The sequence below is a fragment of the Phalacrocorax carbo genome, chromosome 6 (assembly GCF_963921805.1).
Source record: "Phalacrocorax carbo chromosome 6, bPhaCar2.1, whole genome shotgun sequence".
NCBI classification, from domain to species: domain Eukaryota; kingdom Metazoa; phylum Chordata; class Aves; order Suliformes; family Phalacrocoracidae; genus Phalacrocorax; species Phalacrocorax carbo.
The window spans coordinates 43,052,028-43,067,619 of record NC_087518.1 but is presented as its reverse complement, the minus strand read 5'-3'; the positions used below and the strand labels follow the sequence as shown (position 1 = coordinate 43,067,619).

General features: G+C 39.3%; 1 protein-coding gene across 9 annotated transcripts in view; it reads left to right on the top strand.

The window, feature by feature from the left end:
- The window catches only part of NFIA (nuclear factor I A), a 256,557-nt gene that overhangs the window by 123,978 nt on the left and 116,987 nt on the right, over positions 1–15,592 (top strand). For 8 of the 9 annotated variants that reach the window (XM_064454943.1, XM_064454942.1, XM_064454941.1 and 5 more), the window contains exon 3: positions 14,603–14,668. The exons of the other annotated variant lie outside the window; for it this stretch is intronic. In XM_064454943.1, coding sequence (XP_064311013.1) covers positions 14,603–14,668 — 66 coding nt within the window. The remainder of the gene's footprint in view (positions 1–14,602; positions 14,669–15,592) is intronic. 9 annotated transcript variants of the gene reach the window in all.

Sequence of the window (15,592 nt, the reverse complement as noted above, 5' to 3'; positions counted from 1 at the left end):
TCATTACACAAGTCCTGTTGAAATTCATACTAAGAGGACTTGAGAATTTCCCTCCCCTAGATGATCCCAGTGTCTGGCACTGTGTTCACCCTACTTCACGCTTGGGGACGAACACAGCTGGGTGCTCAGGTTTGCATTCACAGGAGCTTTGGAAAGAGCTGCGCATGGCGGGAGCTCATCAAATGAAAATGTCTCACGTGCGTCATTTGTGTGACTGTGAGAAGCAAGTCTAGTTTTAACTACGCTTTCTGAAGTGTTACAGGCAATACAGTTGCTCTTTTCACTGGGTAGTGCTTACTTTTCTTCAGGATCACAAATATTTGAATACAATTATTCAGTCAGCTGGACATCTTTTCCTCCCATTTCTGCTCGAACAGTAGTAGAATTTAGTGTTGATTTAAAAGACTGTCTGCCTTAAAGCAGATTGCAGAGTTTGCACACTGTGAATTGTAATTAAAGTGTAAGGGGTGCTTATTATGTCAACAACTGGCATGAGAACCCCCGAGCAGCAGGTGACCCCAAACATGTGACGTTTGTGACAGCTAGGATCCTTCTTTCACTGGTTTAGCAATCTGAAAGACCAAATTGAAAGAAGCCCAGAGGCTGTATATTTCATTAAGTCCCAAGGGAAGTGTGGGATACAGCTTCCTTCTGCTTTGCTGGGACATAGCCAAAAACTTTCTAGAGGCTCTGTTTTTGACAGAGGCTTGCTGAAGGGGGGGGGGGAAACCTTCCACCAATCACCCATAGGACCATAAATTTGACATTTCCCACAGTTTCTTTGAGGCACTGATGTTGCTGTGTCAGCAGTATGCCCCAAATCTTGTGTTGTATTGTTTGAAAAGGAACAGTCAAACTTTCAGGGGAGCTGAAATGTTTTTCTTCATTGTCCAACAGTTCCTCTGCTGCAAAACCACAAAGGATTATAAAACACACCTCTCAAAACAGGGGCTGCTTTTATCAGAAGTGGGTACCACGCACATTCACAGATCGTACATTGTTTTCTGATGCAGCACAACATAGCTGATAGCATTTCATCCATGTTACAGAGCAGACATGAGAATATCATTTATAGACACATACAACCTGATTGGAGGAATGATAAGAAAAGGAGCCTTATGAAAATACTGCGCTAAATTTATCCCCAGTGTGATTCCAGTAGAGTTATGTCAAGAATAAGCTTGGCCCAAGGACTGAATTATATGGTTTGTAACACAGCCTGTAATTTATTTATAAATAATTGTAAGTTTAGTGTTCAACAGATTCTTTGGCCTCAGACCCTGCCCCATACCCCACCAATCTTTTTGTTGGTGACATGTGGTGCAGCTGGTAAACCCCTGCTCTTTCTCTAGCTTGGGGCGTCAGCCTTCTTCAGCAACAGCCTCCGTGGGAGAGCAGGCAGCGCTTCTGTGTACTGGCGTTTCCCTTTCTCACTGGGCTGTACATCTTTCAGTGGGGAGACCTTTTGCCTTTGTTAAGAAAGTTTGACTTATTTTTTTCCAAAAGGCTCTGAAAATAGCGAATGCATGCTTGTCCTCTTCATATATCATTTTTTACCCTCACACACCTATCGATCTGGCCATCTATCCTACACTACGTCAGCATTTCCTATCAGCTGTTTTATGTGCCTCCTGATTCCAGATACTTCACTTACTTTGGAGCACCTCATTCCTATGATGGCAGATGGGGTTTTTTTTGTCCTCCTTAAGTTGGTTAAGTTGTTTTTAGTTAGCCTAGGAAGGAGGAAGGGTTTAGGAGTCTTCTGTCACTGATGTAGTAAGTATTTCTGGTCAAGTTACTTAACCACGAGATCATGCTCTGCCTAGAGAGATACTAGAGTAACTACCAGTTTATAAAGAAAATAGATCCAAGTTAGATAAAGATAAAATAGGTTTAATAGTACTTCTATTTCAAAGGAGTATTTTGAGATTAATGTTGAGGAAGTTCTTTGATCTTGGATGAAAGATGCTTTAGAAATGTAAAATATCTTTCTTATTTGTCATCTCTGTGGCTGTGAAATTTTTCTCAGAAATTAAATTTTTTGAAAACACATGCAGAAGGTTTCAGTGTAGCCCTGATTGTTTCATTTTTTTAGTAGACTTTCAGAAAAAGTGACTGGGTTGTTTGTGATTACACATAGCACAATATGTCAGTGTAGATGCAAGTAATCTGGAGTTGTTAATGCAACTTCCCATGTTGTTCGTCATTTTGACTTCATATTTTAACGCTATTAAAAAAGTAATAAAATTACTAAAATGCTGAGATTCTGAAAGTAGTTTCTGAGCCCTTCCACCCTACTTTGCCTGGTATGAAACTGTGTTGTGATCATTCTTGCACGACTGCATTTTTATTTCTAACCCTACATGCAGAGTGCAGTCAGAATCTACAAATGATACAGAATTAGGTCCTAAGAAGTGCTTGAACAAAATCTTTGCTGTCTCTCAGCTCTGGCCCAGGGCAGTGGCAGACTTAATTTATTTGCATTTTGTTTCAGTACAATATGATAAACACCTGCAAAGAACCTCTGCTCTGCCAGCAAATAAATGGGTGAAAATACCGTTAGAAATGGCAGAGGAAATAGTCGTAAGTCAATGAGGTAGTTATGTTTGGTCTATTTTTAATTTTTGGACAACTCTTATTTCTTTTGAAAAGTCAACTTCTAAGTGAACCCTTTTCCAAATGTAACGCTGTACCTTTAACCTTTTGGAAGGTCTGTTTCAGAAAAAAAAAAATTAGTAATCTTTTTATCCGGGAGATTTTAGCTTTTTTTTTTTTTTTGTCCAGCTGAAGTTTTCAGGCTCTGTAACGTACTGCTTGCTGAAAGGCACACTTTACAATGCATTAAGTACAACAGAATATTCCTTTGCACGATTCCCTTTGTTGCAGACATTATTTATGACATTTTAGTCAATATTTGCATGGCAGACTGTCCAAAATTATTTTGTTTTAGGCACATCACTGATAACTGGACCCATACTCTTTATCATTCTTTTACATTCATTAGTCACTCTGTAGTGTTTTTAACATTTTAAAACACTCATGCAATTCAAAGGAAAATAGATTTCAGCCAAAACGCCTTCAAAATTATCTTTTTTCCTTTGAGTTATTCAGCGATTTTTAACACTTCGTATGTTTGATGTTTTTTTCTTTAGTCTCAGCAAGGCAAAGCTTTTGCAGGCTTTGACTACGCTAAAGATAGGATTTTGATAGAAAGAATATGAGGTAAACTAAACTTAATGTGAAAATGTTATCAGACGTGGTATAAGGTGTAGCCAGCCAAAAAAACTGGCTATTTGCCTTCTGTGTAAAAGGTAATTTAAAAAAAAAATTACAACAAAACTAATTAGCAGATATTCTAATGCAAGAAAATGTTGCTGTTAGTAAAGTTTCTTCAATATGCCAGAAAGCAGATGGTGGCAATGGAATAGCGTTTTCTTTTGCCAGCTTTTCTATATGCTTTCTAAACCTGCAAGAGCTTTTGCTATTCAGTATTCAAATTTCTGACACTCCATGATCTTTTTCATCTTAAAACAGAAATAGAAACTGAAACTTAAAAATGTAATCAAGTCAAGCTGTCTGTTCATCAGATCATAACCATGGCTTTGAAAGTTTGATTAAAATTTTGTCTACACAGTGTAGTTATGGGTTTTGAGAGCTCTGGACTTTTCTGGTTTTAATTTTCTTACTCAAAATTTAGTTTTGCAACACTGGGACCAAATGAAAATGGATTTTAGGTTGTATTTTCAGAGTCAACACATTAAGCTTAATCTTTTTCAATGTGGTGGGGGGGGAGGGAATCCTACCATAGATATAGTTATATATATGTATATATATGCCCAACTCTTTCATATATTTGTAATGAGCCACTGTCCTTTGAGATGTAGATACAGTTCCATTTGTCCATTATTAATGGCCATCGCACCTTAGATTTTGTTGCAAGTCAGTGTGGTGGCTCTGTACCGAGCCTGCAGGATGTTACTTCTCTCTGAGTTTCAACTTTATCTTCCACTTGTGTGGCTTACAAACACAGCAGAAACACAGAACAAGTAGGCTGCCTACCAAAAGGCTGCTTTTTTTTTCTGCCCAAGTCTATGTTGTTGATGCCAACATGATACTGATGCAACAAAACACGTCCTGATTTTTATGGTAATTCTCTGTTCTTCTTCGCAGTCTACAGTATTGTGAGAGTAGAAACATATCCACGGAGCGGCAATCAGTGGCAATTCTTTGTGGGCAAAATCCTGTGACTTTTCAGTGTAAGAAAGGCTTTGGGCTGATGGCAGTATTTCTGCAATTGTTTTCAGAAAAAAAGGCAAGAGAGAGGAAGGTAGGGATGGAGGAAAAGGAACTATCGAGCAGCTTTTTATGCTGTATAATTTTATATATCTATGTATTTTTGCCAGCAGTTTAATTTTGCATAAAGCTTAAGAAAACCTGAAATGGAAATTTTTCACATGCCACGTTGAACTCCTCAGAGTGCACAGAACAAGGAAAAGACATCTGCCAGAAGGAAAAATTTGGCCACTACAACCAAATATGTACTTAACAGAGGCTGAAATGGGAGCCAAGAGGAAAGGTGTCAGGTACATCAAAATGAAAGGGAGTTGTGAAAACGGGGCTGCTAGTATAGACCCATAATAAAAAAATAGTACCTAAACTTGGTTCAGATTGCCCCATCTGTAACTTGATATTAATCTGTTATTAACAAAAACTCCATGGAATATTAGTTCAACTTTTGTTTATTCCTTAAACAATCACACATTTTTATTATCAACATCGTTTTTCCCTGTGTGAAATAGCATAATCCTCGATAGGGAAAATGGGCCCGTTCTTTGAGATGTTAGTTCTCTTTTTAGATATTCTTTATGCTGTTTGATGTATAGATTCCTACTTGAATTTTTGGTTAATCATAGGAAAATTTTACACCTGCCCTTTAAGAAAAAGAGAAGTGGGAGCAATTGAAAAAGGAGGAGGAGGTCAGAGGTTTTGCCCAGTTTGTTGGTTTGGTGAGGGTTTTTCTTTGTTTTTGCTGGCTGACAAAGTCTTGAATGGCTCTGGCTGCAGAGAGAACTTAGCAAGAGGCACAGACTGAAATATATGAACACTCTGACGGTCTCCAGAAACAGCTAGGTATTTTGCTCATCTTAAAAAGGCAAGCTTTGGAAAGCAGTTTAAGAAGGCTGTGCTCATGGCCAGAGAGTGGATTTTATTTGGCTTTTTGATGGAGGGCAGATTTGAACAATTCTTTATTCCTGTCTGCTACGGAAAATCTAGAGAGCCTCCTTGGTTGTGACCTTGTAGCTCCATGCGTCTTGGCCAGAGGAGTGGCACCTGACCGCCAGCTACTGCTTGGGCAGCACGGATAAAGAATGAGGATGGGCACTGACAAGAATAGCCTGGGAATACACAGCTCCCTGCCTTGGGTCCCATAAGGATGAGTTTGTCACAATAAATAAATAACAAGGGGATGGTGGGGATAGAGATTAATTGGGTGACTGTACTACTGCCAATGGAGTCTCACCATATGGTGGACATAATCCTGCTTTGCTGATGTTGGTTTTCTCACCAGTGTAAAATTGCACAGAAGCAGACTTTGACCAAAGCTACTAGATCTGCTCATCACAGTTTCATCTTCATTTGCCTTTATACATGAAGTCAGGCATTGCAAAACCAGCTATTTATTCACCCTAAATACTGTTGTTGTTATTGATAAATTGAGGTAGAAAATACTCCAGAGCAAAATATACAAATGATTTCTTGTTTTTCAAAATACCTAATAAGAAAAAAAGAAGCAAGCAAAACAGAAGCTGAGAGTGACTGGATATATCTCTTCTAGGTGACTTTGGATCCACTCTAACAAGTAATTTGCTATATAATGTAGTTCAAGGCTTCCGAAGCAGTCAGAGTCATTGCCATTGTAATGGCTGTATTGGTGGGAATGATACTTTATTATATAGAGCAGTGACTTGAGAACTCAGCCCCGTGCTTTTTATTCCTTTTAGTAACTGTGCCTCTGAAGGTAAATCACTTAACCTCTATGTGCCTCCTTCATCCCTGTGTAAAGTGGGCATACTTATGCTCACCTTTCCCACAGAGGTATTGTAAAGCTTAGTTTAATGTTAATAAGATGTTTTAATTTCCAGGATAAAAGTGTGTTCTATAAATACACATTAGAAGTAGTAGTAATTTTAATGTATGCCATTATTTTATAACAGTGCTTTTCTAGTTTTAGAAATTTTTTAGTGGTTTGAAATTATTACAGAATCCGTTTTTGTTAATTAAAGATTGACATTCGGGCAAAATTTGTTGAATTGTTCTATAAAATCAGATCTGTGTGCACTGAGCATGCTCAGAGCCGTGCTCACCTGCACTTTGGGATCATCAGTACAGCCCTTCAGCTTTTAAAACAACTCTTTGATGCATGTGCTCAGAAGTTTGATGGCTTCTAAATAGAATGGTTCAAATATTTCAAAGCACTTGAGATTCGTATAGTGCGAAGCAATTTAAAATTATTGTACTGCAATTAATTTTAAATAACTGAGCACTGCATATGTCTAGAAACCCATACAGATCCAAATGGAAGCTCTCTAAAAATTGAAATGATTCAATAAATTTAAATCACTCTGAAGGAATGGATGTAAGTACTGTAAATCATTTTGTGAGGGGGATAAGCAAATTTTCTAGAAGTGAATCTGAGGGTAGAGACTCTAATTAGATTTTTTATTTTGGGGTTTATGATGATGAAATGTAGGTTAATTTATATTTCCCAAGGATATGAGGGCAGCTCTTGTTGATCCATATGGTTTCTTGTAGCTCTTACATAGGGTGCTTTTTTTTATTTCTCAAGATTACAGAAATTTAGCAATCCAACTTTGCACATATTTTTTTCCATTACAAATATCTTTCCCTCCAAATCTGTATAAAAAGACATGAGAAAAATATTGGTCCACAGCTAGAAATGCCAAGTATATTTTTAAATGCAGCTAAAAAAATACTGCAGAATTAAACATTGTGCAGCATGGAAGCTAACATTTTGTGGAGCTGGGCTGCTCAATGAATATGAATTTTTATATGCCTAAATCACTGATTCAGGTACAAACTGTATCTGTAGGTACCAAAGTGGATTACTGTCTGATAGCTGTTCGTTAGCTTAGAGCATGTTCTCTGTCCCTTCCTTACAGATGTATTAGAAAGATGCTATCTAATGTAGGAAGGCTGGTAAAAATATTGATGCGAGACCTATTGGAAAGTAATGTCATTTCCATTGGCTTCAGCTCAGCTCCAAGAAAATCCGCGTGCTGGTTCCTCCTTCTGCCGCAGCGAAGCGTGGTTGTGTGCAGCTCTCCACTCCGCACACTTAGCTCTAGGATTACAATTCCTCCCAAGTACGGGAGCCAGAAATTAGAAATTAGTGCTACTACCTGACACTTGCCTGACCCTTCCGTTCACTGTTTCCCTAACAGCCACAGGAAAAATAGGACAGCGCAGTCCCTCTTCATGCAAGTGCTTGGCACTTGCTGTGGGCACGCGTGCTTCCTCTGGAGACATTGCCACCTCTTGGCAAATGGCTCGCGAGGGTCCAGCCGCCATCCCATGCCGGCAGCGAGGTGTCTCAGGTCTTCAGGGTGGGGCAGAGCCCTTTGCAACCGAGGGTGCCACCCTGCCAAACTAGTTGTTGCGGCCTGGGGCGAAATTTATTTTTGATTTTGCTCCATGTCTGGTGGGCTCTTCCTGGGCAGAGGAGGCGCAGAAAGCGAGAGGGGCCCTGCTGCAGGGTCTTCCTTAAGGCCTTACCTTACTTTTAGACAGTTGTCATTATCTTTGTCTAAAGGTCATGGCTAAATTGAATAAAAGGAAAGCTGTGTGTTCCTGTCGATGCACAATGGCAGTATTGACTTTCCTAATCCAGTTTGCTGAGGGGTGAGAGAATTAAATTAGATATCTAAGCACAGAAATTGAGAGCCTTTGAAAACAAAGATAAGGAGACAGCCTGTATTTTCCTTTTCCTGGGAGCTCTGGGCTCAAGATTTTGCAGGTGTGTCATCTGATCCATGGCTTGCATCGATCAAAACTGTGCCAATGCATATTTAATTAGCAAGGGGACCCTGGATGCATTATGGCCATCATCCCTATATTGAATGGACTGTCAGACTTTCTGAATGCTTCCCCACCCCCCCCCCCGCTTCGTTGTTTGGGGAGCTTCTGCATTTTGTCTGAGCAGCTAAAAGTTTCTTTGTTTTTAGCTGGTGATGCATACAGCACCACTGAGGAGAATACAAACAAGTGAAGTCCTAAAGTGTTTATTTTGTCTAGGAAAAAAGGCTGAACCAATTTGAATCCTTTGGGTAACGGATTTTTGTATCTCTTGGAATTAAAAAAACACAGTCGCATGATGTTTACTTTAAGAATATTTTATTATAACAAATAAAATCTGTGCTGTGGGATTTCTTAAGGAAGCCTTTGATGACAATTTGAATTAAGTCAAAATTAACGTTTGCTACTGCAAAGAAATAAACGGAAAATGTTCCAGAAATGAATCAGTAAGCAGGAATCAAAGGCTGTAAACTGTTTTAAAAACAAACATTTAGAAGTGAATCAAATACTTGTTTGTAATATCAAGGAAGAAATATGGGAGTACACAGATTCCCCACATTCTAGGCTATCACACGATAGCAGTAAATCATTTATGGGCTTGTGAGAACAAAGAAAGTTGATTTAAAGTGAAACCATTTTGATACAGCTTTAGGGTCTCGCAGCCTCACGGTGAAGTTTCACTTTCTTATTTCCTACAAGGAGAGTAATCAGGAATTTCAGCGTCCAGAAAAAGTTAGCCGGGGAGTTGTGGAGATCTTTGTTTGCATCTACCTTGGTACAAAGCCGCCCCAGCAGACAGAGTGTTGCCTGATAAACAGATGTAATACACAAAGTCTGCTTACAATACCAAGCAACAGACTGTGGGCACATGTTTTGGTCTCATTCAAACTCATCAGCATAGTCTAGCTAGCTGTTTTGTTGCTAGTCTACTTACAGGGTAGCTTAGTAGCGTCTTACTGGTGAAGTAACAAGGAGGTTTTTTTGCCACAAAAGTTTTGTGGCAAGGGCTCATGGGAAAATCATTTGCATACATCTTGTTACAAAGGCTGACTACTTCCTGGCTTAGACAAAGTGTTGCCTGATAAACAGACTTAACACACAAATGTCTGTCTGGAATAAACAACAGCAAGCTTTGATTTACATTTCCATTATCGAAGATAATCTCTTTCCCAGTGTACAGGAATTAAGAGTCCTCGCCTTATAAAAGAAACCAGGCTGGCACCACAGGGACTTTACCACTGCAGAGCCTTATTTGTGAGCTGCGGGGATGGGGCATACTGTACAGAGGGGTATAAAATAAAACTGGAAATCTGGTATGGATACGTACATGTGTGACGGTGAGGTATATGATAATGAAGCCCTTTGAACTCCCTATAAAAGTTGACTTGAAAGCGATGGTTGGCGTTAAACGGAGAGCCAGGCCTTCCTTAAAAGAAATAGTAGTAGCCACCAAAATAGCTGTAAATAATAATTGTAGCATATATGGAGCAACCCCTATGTGTTTATATTATAATGTATAATGAAGGGAAAGTGAGTGTAAAAAGCTTCAGTCCTGGTGCTGGTTTCTGTTTGTAAATCGCTTAAGCTGACCACGTAAGACTGTATATAAAGGAGCATGATTTAGATTTTTTTTCTTAACATGTATAAATCTTCGGTAGAATCCATGCCCAAAATTATAGATGAAAAATTTATTGCATGAACACAACCCAGCCATATAAATTTTTTATTACAAATAGGACTCTCAAACTTGAATAAAATATGTCAGTTTATTATACAATATTCCCTCCCTCCCCCCCCCCCCCCCCCCCCCCCCCCCCCCGAAACATGATATGAATGGAAAATTTAACTTGTGCACCTCTGTGGTGCTTCTGTGAGGTGCTGGGCTGGCAGAGGAGAAGAGGGAGCCCGCTTTATTTAGCTACAGAGCAGGCTCAGCATGGGCAGTGGCAGCACAGCCTTGCTCATCTGGCATCGCTGGTAATTTTTTTTCTCCACTATGCAGGGATCACCTTTACTGTTTAGAGGAGAGATGCATCTGCACCTGAATTAGCACACTGGCTGCTAGCGAGGGCTCAGTTTCTGGTGGGGGCTGGCTCTACATAGGTAAAAAATAGTCTTGACACCCATTAATTCTGTTTGCACAGACCAGCAGACAATAAGGCCAGTCCCAGTAGGTCACTGCCACCCCAGGGTGGATTCAGCACGCCCTGGAAAACACAGCATGTAGAGGAAGTGCGAACGCCCAAGAAAGTGTCCCATCTCTCCAAAGTCAGGTAGCCATGAAGTGGTTTAGCACTGGAAGTGCCATGACACTCAAAGGGGGCTTTTTCTGGTGGACGAGTGTAACAACTCTTCACTGTCTGTGTCACGGTCTACAAAAAAGAACAACACTGTCAGTCTGTTGACATTGGTCCTGTCCACGGGCCAGACTTTCCTGGGAAGGTTTTATTCTTTCCAAACAATGGAATGCTCCCTTCCAGCGCTGCGAGCCCTGCTTCCACGCAGCCGTCTTGCAGCCCGGCTGGAGCTGTGCTCCTGCTGCAGCTGAAAGGGAAGACTGCATATTGAAAAGTCCAGAGCTTCCATCCTGGAGCTGAAGGTCCCTGCCTGCTAATGGTTTGAGGTCAGGCAGGCCTGCGTCTTGGTGTAACCGCCTGAGTCGCACTGCGGTAGCATATGCTTAAGAAACAGGTCCAAAGAGGAACAGAGAATAGGGATGCATTAGGAAATGCTACTTCAGAAAAACTAGCCTGTTTTGTTGAGGTTTTTTCCTTTATCCCTTAACCATAGTTAATTCTTCAAAGTAGGGAGTAAAACAGCTTCGACATGCTTTTTATCCTGTTTCCCCATGATTACAGTTGACACCAGATCCCCTTAAGCTTCTCTTGTCCAGTAACCTTGACTCCAGTGTACATATTCAAACTAAGTCTGGCTAGTTCAGGGTTAAAAATTCCAACCACTAACTTTTCTTTAACTAAAAAAGCCCCCAAATAAAACCCATTGTGCTATTCAAGGTTAAGCTTCCTTAAATATAAAACTAGATTCCTTGGTGATTTTTTTTTTTAAAATCAGCAATCTTAATAGTGGTTCCTCACTATAATATTTCCAACTCCATCTGAAATCATTTAAATCCTCCCCTTAATAACATGCACTTTATTGTAATATACAGATTCTTTGGCTTCCTACCAGCCTTAGCTTAAGGCACCAATGAAACTCATTGCTGCAGGGGGCCGTGGATTCAAGAGGGGCTCGCATCTACTGTATGTTTTGTTTTGTATGTTTTCCAATGGCTCTAATTATTGCAGGTGGTAGAATTTAACTGGCAGTGTTGTTGCTAAAGAAAATAGGCATAAAGTGTATACTGTTTTGCAGAGTGCTATCAAATATATAGAAAAGAGAAAATCAAATGAATTGTTAAACTGCTCTATAGTAAGTGATTTTATTGATTTAATGCAAATGCTTATGAAAACGATCTTCCATTTATATCAATTATGTATGGGCAAAAATTAATTTATTCCTCCGGTCACCTGTTTGGCTAACTGACTCAGCAGGACAGACATTCCCCCTCCTGTTGTAGCCAAGCCCGCAAAACACTAAACATTCAGAAAACTGGAATTTTAAAGTTTCCATGTGCAAAACAACAAAAAAGCCCCGACAGGAGTTACTGCCAACTGCTGAAAAAGGAGAGAGCGAGTGGTGGAGGCTGAGCAAGACTCTCTTGTCCTAGGCAAGACTGTAAAATACAACGGCTCTGATTTTGCCAATCCCTTAACCATGTGGCGGCACATTTATATGTACCGGATCATCTGCGGCATCTGAATAAAATCAGGGAAGCAAAATTCTGCATATAAACATTTTGGCTAAGTGCCTTAACTCAGTGTTCTTATCTGGGGTTTCCACAAGATGCCACCTTGCATAACAATTCTGAGCGTACACTTGCCCAGTACATGTTTTCGGTAGCCTCCCGTGATCTCTACTGCACTAGGCTGGTTTTAATTCTACCTCGTCCTGCGTTTTATTGCCCCGCGCCTCTTCATGAAGAATAGTGCTTAAAGCCTTTGTTGTCTTTTTTAGAAATTAATACTTAATTTCAGCAAAAGGGGTGGGTTGCAGGAAAACAGAATGAGGAAAAATGTTACCGCAGTAGCCAAAGTAATAAAAGAAGAAAGTTTATACAAACAAATGTCCTATGGCCAGTAGAGTCTTTCTTGTGCCACTAGCTTTGGTGTTGGAAAAACAGCACTCAACGCAAACAAAAGTACTTTGTTTCTTAAAACCCCAGAGCAGCTCCCGCTCTGTGTGCTACCCACCGGCTGCCGGGCTGTGCTGGGGAGCGAGGGTGCCAGGCTGGGGGCTGAGAGCGCCAGCTCCGAGCCCAGCTCCTGCGGCTGCCACTGAGCCCTCGTCCCTCTCAGTGCTTCACTGGATCGTTTAAAATTTTGAAAGGAAAACATGCTTTAAGTCCCATATTTCTGCAGTAACTTTTTCAAATATATAAATTTTTGTGGAATTCTGACTCTAAACATAAAGCCCAAACACTGATTGAACCATGGCTTGCTGGAGGAAAAGAAAAAACAAAAATATAAGCAAAAGCCTAATGCAAAATGAAATCCGTTGAATGTTGACTTTGAATGTTAACTAAATATTTTACATTCCTAATATTTTACTTTTGTTTCTACCTTCACGGTATCGGAAATGTGAAACTTCTTGCCAAAATCTAGTGTTCAGAATATAACAGCACTGTGCATATTACCCGGTAGTCTATCTGCTGTCACTGATTTAAGCTTCAGTTAAAGATAACTCAGAAGATCAATATTTAAAACAAAATTGCAGAAGCGAGAATAATTTTTTTTCACTGAGCTTCATTGGAGAAATTATTACAAATAATAAATATAAAAGAGAAGAAATGAATTCTGGACACACAGGGAAACATACCACTTTTTAGGAGAATTTCACTGATTTTAAATACAAGTATCAGGACTGAAGCTTTCTTTGCTAAATATTCTGAGTGTTTAAATTCTAAAATTTATAAAAATTTGTTTTGTGACCACTTTTTTTCACTTGTAGTTTTTAATTTAATCAAGATTGTCCTCTAAGCTTCTGAATGATACCTAATGCATACAGTCAGCAGGTAAAAAAAATTTGAATATTTAAAATAGGCATTTTCTTTATAGTGCTCTGCGGTAATTAAAATCTTCATTTGCTTAAAAGCAAGGAACCTTTTTAAAGCAATAAATTAGCATTGCTTGACCCAAGGTCACTAGTAGTACTGCTTCCTCCAATGCTATTAATACCTCAAAGAAAAAGAAGGGGTGGTGTTATCACTTTGTTGCAATAGAAGTAAGATTTTCAATTTAATCACAGTTAAGTGTCATGACCTTTTGATCTTGCATTGACTTCTCACTGAAATGTGGTCAAATTTTAGACAGCTAATTCTAAACTCTCCAAAGTCAAGGTGAAGTCAGAAAATAGGTTTGCCACGATTGGACATGTTTTAGATGCAGTAGCAAGAGGTTTCATTTCCTAATTTTGTTTCACAGCAAAAACTTTTTTAATGGGATCAGTAAATTACAGAATAATTTCTGAGGGAAAAAAACTGAATACTTTTTCTATTTGTATTAATTGCAAAAACAGTAATTTGAGGAATTTTTTAAAAAAAAATTTTCCATGCAGGTAAAGGACCTTTTTTCCCAATTCATAGTGATAGAAATAATTAAGAACGAAAACGCTATTTGACTGAAGCTTATACTAAGAATAATTTTTGAACCAAAGAGTGATCATCTTCACATAGAGTTAATCATGTGTAAAAAATGCAAAACACTCATATTTACACATATCCTTTTATAAGTAATTTTATTATTTTAGGCAAATAAATTGTGTTCATTGGAGACTGTTAGCTGGGAGTTTGTAGGACTCACTATTTGCACAAGTTATAAAGCAGTTCGTCCACTATCTGGTCTTATTTATACCACTGCAAATCCGGGGCAATGCCATACGTTTCAGTGATCTTGTAGTACTGTAACCACTGAGAAAGTATGACAAAAATCAGTCTTCTATCTGTTTTGCAGATTTTGTTCCAGAAATGTGTAGACAACAATCTCCACGACTTTCTAGTGTTGCTTAGTTACCTTTATATGCCTGCTTGAAAATATGTTTTGAGACTTTACTATGTGTTGGATTAAGGCTCTGGTTTGTATACAACATAGAGGCTGCATTATAAAAAACATGTAGGAGAGTAGTTTAAATATGCCTTCTCTAAAAAGAAGGATTCTCAAAGCCTAATTTATGCTAACACACACACCAAGCACTCTGTATAGTGCTGTAAACAAGATTCCCTTTTTTTTTCTAGCAAAAATATTACCTAGGCACAGGACTTCTGCATTATCATGTCCTAGTGCAACACTCCTGTCCTTAGTTTGTACTCTCAGCCTTTTGAGGAAGTCTGGCGCCTCTGATCTATTTTCCATAGCAGACCCTGTAATTTTTGGCTGTATTTTATGTTTTTCAGATTCAAGTCAATCTGAAAGTCCCAGCCAGCCAAGTGAAGCTGATATTAAGGACCAGCCAGAAAATGGTAAGTTCTTACCTGCTGCTCCTGCTTTGGGATATTAAAACAGCCCATATTTTAAAGATTTTTTTTTCTGAAGTCTAATATAAAAAGATTATTCAGAATAATTGACATGGGATACCTACAAATAGGTTGTGTACTCTCCTCATAGTTAAAATGCTACTGTTTCACTAATCAAAGGTAGCATTTTTTTCTCCAGTCCTGGAGAAAGACACTTTTTTCCTTTAAAAATAATTTTTATTAGGGAGATGCCATTAAAGAGCCTGCTGTATGCAACCCTTATCCTTATTCCTCCGTAGCAAAGGCTTTCAGTCCCTGGGCCGTGAGTCATGACCCCCTAGGGGTGTGTGCTTCATCGCTTTCATTTTTATCTATGTGCTTTTAACTTCATTTTGTTTATTGATGCTCTCACATGACACACTGAAGTATCTAACTTTCGGTATGTGACCAGCCATCATTTTAAAGTGCAGGATCTCAGACAGTCCCACAAAACAAAATGGTTGCTTTGAAATATGTTTCTGCAGACCCAGTGTCTACTGCAAAGATCTGCTAAACAAAACTGAGCAGCAATGCTCCCAAACATGGCAGTTTCAGGGCAGGACTGCACACCTAATAACATACCAGCTGCTCAGGCAGGTACCTCACCGCGGGCCTGATACAGGGTCTACCGGCATTGTCTGCACTTTCTTAGTGCTGTGCTTCAAAGGTTGTAGATACTACGGGTAAGCAGGGCAGGGAGGCTAAACTAGAGCTTGTTGCTCCTTCTTCTCTGTATGTTTGCAATACCATTGTTTCAGGTGTCAGCGGCCTGAGCTTTTTTGCAAGTAGGAGCCCAACTGTGACTCTCGGGAATGCTAATATTGTTTGAACTGGGACAGTTTTAAAGTAGAAGCAATAGCTTCTACTGAACAAATGGCTTGCTTTGTAAAG